The 7,255-nt window shown below is 46.4% G+C and overlaps 1 protein-coding gene across 2 annotated transcripts in view; it reads left to right on the top strand.

Moving 5' to 3' along the window:
- COL24A1 (collagen type XXIV alpha 1 chain) overlaps positions 1-7,255 on the top strand; it is a 301,453-nt gene that overhangs the window by 245,725 nt on the left and 48,473 nt on the right. For both annotated transcript variants that reach the window (XM_019501556.1, XM_019501555.1), the window contains one exon: positions 1,140-1,247. In XM_019501556.1, the coding sequence (XP_019357101.1) occupies positions 1,140-1,247 (108 nt within the window). The remainder of the gene's footprint in view (positions 1-1,139; positions 1,248-7,255) is intronic.

Raw genomic sequence — 7,255 nt, 5'->3', positions numbered from 1 at the left:
TCCTGCCAAGAAGTGGGGGCTGCATGCCTTGGGGGGAGTGTGTGGGGGTCTCTACACCCCCCCAGCCTCCCTCACACCCCACACAACCACACCATGCCAAGCTGAGCTCGACACTCCCGCTGCCCCTTTGGGGAGAGGAAGAGAAGGGGGAAGAGTTTCCCCCAGCATGGAACAGAGCCTCCCCCAACCCCCCAACCCCCAGCCAGGCCGCATCACATGGAGCCCCGCCACCCCAGCCCTGCAGTAATGGGAGGAAGGGGAGGATGAGGAAGAGTTCCCATCTAGCACTTCACAGAGCCCCCCTCCCCACCCTGGCCCCATTAAAGTGAGGGGGGCAGGGAGAAGGGTTAATTCTTCCCTCCTCCCTTCCCTGCAGCTGGGGTCTGCCAGCTCCAGGGGCCACCACTGCAGCCCCCTCCCCTCTGCTCTCCAGCAGACAGGCTGACCACAGCTGCAGTGGGGGAAGAGGGGAAGGAGGGAAGAATTAACCCCCTCCCTGCCCATTTTGCCTTAACAGAGCCATGCCGGCCACTGTCTCTTGTAGGGCCAGTCCCTGGGGCAGGGTCAGCCCTGGGTTTCCAACTAAAAATGAGATTATTTAAAATACAGTCTCTGCTCTGGCTAGAGAGCAGAGGAGTGGGGTAAGACCTGGGGCTGGAGCAGAGAGCCCCGCCCAGCCCAGAGAGCATTCAGGATGCTGGGAGTGTCTGGTTTATCTTAAACCAGCAAGGGGTCTGGGACAGACATTGCATAAACCGGTTTGATCCAAATCAGTTAAGTCTGATGCTACATTCAACCAGGTTTATCTCAAACCAGTCTTGGCCATTTTGAAACTGGTTTGTGTACACTGAATGTCTGTTCTGTCACAGGTTTAAACCAGTTTCTGATCACTTAAACTGGCTTATGTGTAATGTCTGTTCCTAGCCTAAGAGGGCAATTCGAACAGAATAAAAAAGTATTGATGCTAGCTTACACTCTGATCCAAAACAAACTGAAGTTACTAGAAAGACTCTTCTTGGCTTTAATATTCTTTAGATCAGGCCTGGGGGTAAGCAGAGTGAAAAGGAACTTGAGCAACATATTGCAGAATAAATGAACAGTTCCTTTGGGGCTTAATTTATATTTCTGTAAATCTGTAGGGTGATTCTGGAGACCGAGGACAAGCTGGAGAGGATGGTGAAAAAGGAGAAACAGGAATACCGGGAATTACAGGTCCCCCTGGTGAACCTGGCATAATGGGCACTCCAGTGAGTATTACAGCTAAGTTGAGTGTTACTTCTTACAAACAGAAAAGAACTTTGAATGAGCTCATTTCCCAGCCCTGCAGCTTTTCAATGTTTAATACATCTATAAGAAGAGAACTGTGTCATTCATTTCTTAAACATAAAACTTCTTTGAGATTTTGATTCCTCAATGTTTCTCCCTTATGTTTATGATTGTCCACCTGACTTCATGTACTGTACAGCTTGAAGTCTCCTACTTCAAATATGTCCTCAGTTAAAGTTCAGTCACTGGCCTCAGTCCCAGCCTTCATTTGTATACTGTCATCAAGTTCAATGTATTGAGTAACTTTAAGGAACTAACAAAATATATAATTTGCAATAAGTTCCACCTTATGGTTTTTCATTGTTTTCTATGGCATATATCTCTTACCTGGGTCCCCTGTTTATTGTCATCCTTGACAGTCTAAAAGAGCTCTGCAAAAGAGCTCAGACCTGAAGAAGAATGTCTTGCATTCAGAAGCTTGTCTAACTTTAATCAACTATACAGATGGTCCAATAAAAGATATCACCCAAATAAATTCTTGCCTCTGCAAAAGAGTGTAACGCATGCAAAAGGTGAGAGCCTGGAGATTGAATTGTGCCCTATTTATCCACACAATTGCACCAGAGATACCAGCAGTACTAGATTTCCCAGTGTTGTGTGTGGGATCTGGAGCTTTTCCCATTTAGGCTACTGAATCCAGAGCAGGTTGGAATTATCTGAAAATCATTATTGCATGATGGCTATTGAGGGGCCTATATGAAGCCAGTTGTGATTCTAATCCAGTTGCTCTTGGTGTGAAGCCTGTCTCAGGGCATGGACACATGTATATTAGGGGTGTGTGAAACAGGCCATATTTGATTCAGTTTTGTATTCGGCCCAAATCAGGGACAGTGATTCAATTCGTTGATTTGGATCACTGTCCCAATTCAATTTGATTGAATCCGAAACTAAAGATTCGATGCTGATTCAGAAAACCAGTGATTAGGCCATAGACACAGACTTAAATGTTTTTTCTACATACCTCAAGATAGCAGGCGTGGCTCGTGATGGGGCGGAAGAAGAGTCCCACAGGAGTGCGGAGGGCCCCCCTCGCATGCTTAGTGGTGGACTTGGAAGTGAACTAGAAGCACTTCCAGTCCACCTCTGGGTCCACCTCTGAGTGTGTGGGGAGTCCCCGCTCCCCTCCGCCCCCCCACCCTCTCCGGCTTGGCAGTTAGCAACGGGGGGACCCCAGGTGCCCCCCCAGACCCAGGAGGCACCAGTTGCCAAGCAGGCGGGGTGGGGGGGTCCCCTGCATGCTCCACAGCAGACCCGGGTCCACTGCTGAGCATGCAGGGGACTCTCCCATGCTCCCATGGGACTCTCCATCCACCCCCAGCATCTCAGCATTCACAAGCCTCCTGGTACCTTGAGGTATGTAGAAAAAACATTTAAAGCTGTGTCTATGTCTGAATCATCAAATCTCTCCAAATCAATTTGGAGGGTTCCAATTCAATTCGGAAAGATTAAAGGATCTCAAGATTCAATTTGGATTTGGAGATTCAGCCTCCGCCGAATCAGGCCAAATCTCCGCTGAATCGAATCAGCAACCAAAGCTTCGCACAGCCCTAATGTACGTTTGGAGATATTTCAAAAGGGCAGCAGCTGTTACTTCCTAATTGTTAGGTATGGACAAGCCAGGATGGATATCAAAGTAGTAAAAACTACTCCAACTTTAACACTGCTGCATCTAACATCACTAGAAGAGCTAAGGTGTAAACAGGTGTTTGGCTATCCCTTTCTTCTTGAAGCAGTCCTTCTGAGTTGTCAGCAAGGTTACATGGAGTGATGTTGGCTGCCCTCCATTCTGAAAGTAGTTGAGACCTAGAGTAGGCTGTTAGGCATCTACCAAATATATGATTACTGCATTTCTTGTTGTTAATTTCATGGAAAACAGCAACAAATATTTTTATAGGAGACTTGCTGTTAACTTAGTTATGCCCATGTGGACCTCTGTTAACCTCATCATTATGCCTCCTTCAGTGAGAAATAGCACTGTATTTGTATAAGGAGAAATAAGACTTTTTTAAATAAAAGTGAAAAGGGCCTTTGTTTTCTATTTTTTTATTCTTAACTGGAAAAAATCCAATTTGAAAACCATTAACAAAAGATACAAAATATTTAGAGTTGTACTTGTTATTTATGCATTGAAAGCTAATTTTATTTTTGATACAACCTTTGTTTTAAATGTTTTCATTCTTTTTAAACATTTTTTCTATGCTGTGCCTTGCTAACTCCACTTCAGAGCCAGTCCCAGTGTTAGGTGCTAATGAAAATAATTAAATAAACATCCCATGAGATCTCACATTCCCCTACCTGACTAAAATGGAAGTGCAAATGTTAAGAGATGGTCTCTTGGGTCCACAAACAGCTTGTGCCAAGAAGCCCAAAAGTAACATTGGTGTCCACTGCTGACATTGCCAGGTCAGCTCTATGGCTTATTTTTTCTTGCAGAAGAAAGCAGCTTCTAGCTAAAAGTCAGTCTTACAAGGGTAGAAGCAAGCAGAAAAAGCAGAAAATAAAAAATGGAGGCAGTAAAGTAATAGTGAATGCAAATCTTAGCTTATTTGCATTGCTATCATATAGTGCCTAGTAGGTACCTAAGTATATTGAGGATTGTTCATCCCCAGATGAAGCACTTTACACCTCTCAATGTTGAACTTCATCTGGCTCCGATCCGCCCAACTTGCCAGCCTGTCCAGGTCTGTCTGTATCTGCAGTCTATCTTCAAGGGTGACCACCCTCCCCCATAACTTGGTGTCATTTGCAAACTTGGCCAGTGAGCTCTTCACTCCAACATCCAAATCATTGATAAAGATGTTGAAAAGAACTGGACCAAGCACTGACCCCTCCGGGACACCACTGGCTACTTCTCGCCAGGACAACACAGATCTATTCATTGGAACTCCCTGGGTCCTACCCTGCAGCCAGCTTTGTACCCACCTAACTGTTGATCAGTCAAGCCTGCAATCCTCCAATTTGCCTATGAGAACTTCATGGGATACCAGTAAGAACATCATGGGATACCAGATCAAAGGCCTTTTGGAAGTCAAGGTACACAATGTAGGCATTGTGTAGGCATCGTGGCATCTTTGTAGGCATTGTGGCAAAGGAGAATTAGAAGGAACACAATCCAGATGTTCAGTCCTGTCCTGTCCAAGTAGCTTTCCAGGTGTTTCCAACAGGCAGGAAGCACAAGAAACATCTAGGTAAAGGATAATGTTTGCTGATATTATTGTGTGGTGAAGCACCTTTGGGTGTGCTTGCCACTTGAGGGCTTTCACAGGCTCTGAGAGGAGCCTGCTTTGGCAGAGCAGCAGGGGAAACCTCCCCCAGGAACTATATTCAGGGGGGAGGAGTGTGACAGGGCACTGTTGGTGCCTACCACTTCAAGAGCAAAGCAAAGCAGCCAGCAGGTGCTTGATTGCGGTGGCCATTTTAGATCTCTGTCTGCCTATATAAACAGAGCAGTTCCCTGCTGGCAGGTGAGCCAGTAAAATCACCTGGCTGCAAGGCTGCATGCAACATCCTGGAGGTAAGGGCAGAAGCTGTAGGGGATGGGTTGGGGGCTCCTGGTCCTGGGCATGACCTAAAACTGCACCCTGTCAGGAGTGGGTGACATGGTGGGGCTCTCAGTGGCACGGGAGCCCCCAGGAAATGCCAGGCCAGTTACCACCCCGGTGAAAGGTGAGTAGGGGCACCTTAACCCCAGTGCTCACCTTCGGGTGTGTCATCTAACATTGAAGATAGTTGGGGCCAGGCATGGCTGCGGCCACCTGAGCCCACCAGGGAAGGAAGCCCCGCAGCCCCAGTGCGGGGGTGGTGTGGAGCCACAGTGTGGGAGCAAAGATGAGAGGCCCCAGTGGGGGGAGAAAACCAGAGGGCTGGGAGCCCAGTATGTCTGAATGTATAGAGTTTCCCCGGGAGGGGCCAGGGCAAGCTTGGACCCGGTTGGGTAATTGGCTGGCCACTACTTGCTGAGGGTCGCGGGAGAGACCCAAAACATGGTATGTCTGCCACCCAAGGTATGAGCTAGCTAAAGCCTATGGGCCGAAAAGGCCTGCTCGAAGAGGGAGCAAGGCAGTATAAGTTGTCGATTTGTGAAAGAGACCCTGTGAGAGGGAGTGGAGTGTGTGAGGCCCTAGTGAGAGGAGGGCGGTATGAATGTGCATGCGTCTGTGGCCTGACAAGGAGGGCTAAGCTTGGTCCAGCTGTAGGCCAGGAGCATTATCACCTGGATGCCATCTGCAAGGCTTGGGCTGCAGTGTAGGGGAGGAATGGAGCTGCAGATAGCGCCCCCTGGCATCAGGACAAGAAATGGGCAGCCTCCTGCCTTAATTAACAATATAATTAATTACAACAAGGCATGGTAGGCAAGACAGGTGGGCAGCATGCTCAGAGGCAAGTGGGGAAACCAGCACTGTGGCTGGTCAGGGAGTTCCAACTACCATACATGGGCCCATTTAAGGCAGGAGTTAATCACTCAGTAATGTATGAAAAATGATACATCAAGTAAAGATAGGCCCTGAACGCCTTTAGAGTAAAGACAAGCAGTTTGTTTGATGTGATGGAGAAGGTGAACCCAAGGAAGGGGTGTAAAAGAAGTACATCTAAATCTATCTGAAAATAGGATTACACTTTAACACTTCAGTAAAAGTTAAAGTGTATCCAAACATTACACTGCTGTAAGGAGCTACAGATAGCTAAAATAGGGCATCAAAATGGCTTATTCAAGTAGAATGTCAGTCAAATTATAGCACCTTTTAAAAAAAAAATCATCTCTTACCTGGCAAGTGTGTCAAATGATGAAGATTGTGACAAACAGTGAATATTCTCCTATGCAATTTCATGCCCAGGAACTAAAATTTACTTGTTCAATCTACTTTTTTAGAAATGAAATGCAACTAAAACTGGCTTTTTAGAGCATAGATATCTTCCCTTACTAAAAAAATTGCATTCTCATTCTCATGATATTTTCCTCCCTTAAATCTTCCTGTTTCAGTGAAGCATGGCTTCTAAGTAAACATAGATTTGGAGGGCAAGCTGTTAAAGAATGCAAGTACTGTCTTCAAGCACTGTGTCCTCTGAAGGGCTACTGGGCGTGATCTGCATCCCTCAAGGATTCTTTTGGCACCTATAATTTGGAACCAAATGAAAGAAAATACACTGTGCCCTCCATGCTGTGCTCTCCAGCTATGATAGGTTAAAGAACCAAATAAGTTTAACTTGTGTTCCAGCAGTAGCACACTGTTGAAGAATCTTGAACACTTTAAATGTCCTATTTTTGCACTGCTTAAAATATTGAACTAGTCCCCCATGTAATGGAGCTTCAGCATATGTTAATATTGTATAATTTAATTGTCAGCAAAGTCCTGTTGTGCCTCAGTAAACTAGACAAATTTAACGATTACTGCTAGGGGCAGAAGTTACACAAAACCGGTTTAAGTGATCAGAAACTGGTTTAAACCTGTAACAGAATAGAAGTTCAGTGTACATAAACCAGTTTCAAAAAGGCTGAAACTAGTTTAAGATAAACCTGGTTGAATGTAAATGATTAACTGGTTTAGGTCAAACCAGTTTATGCAACTTCTGTCCCAGACCCCTTCCTGGTTCAAATTAAATCAGAGTCCCCCAGCGTCCCAGCATGTTACAGCCCTGGGAGAGGGGTTAAACTTCCCTTCCCCTGAGTATGGAGCTGCCCTGCCTGCTTGCTTACTGCTGGCTGCAACTGTGGTCAACAAATTCCAGAGGTACCTGGAAGTAAGAAGAGGAAATGATGAGCTACCCTGCAGAGTCCTGCTTCTGTGAGTCTGGACTGCAAATCCCAGAGACCTCTGGGGCAGCAGGAAGAGGAAGCAAACCCACAGTCCATGCTGGCTTCATCCCAGAGAGCCATGCTCCAGAGCCCCCCGGGCTTCTGGCTTGAGCCCCTGCAGGCATGTGGCTGCAT

Source organism: Gavialis gangeticus, unplaced genomic scaffold (genome assembly GCF_001723915.1).
Source record: "Gavialis gangeticus isolate Ggan-Ray unplaced genomic scaffold, GavGan_comp1, whole genome shotgun sequence".
NCBI lineage: Eukaryota > Metazoa > Chordata > Crocodylia > Gavialidae > Gavialis > Gavialis gangeticus.
Note: the sequence above shows the minus strand (reverse complement) of the source record. Positions and strands in the feature narration are given on the sequence as shown.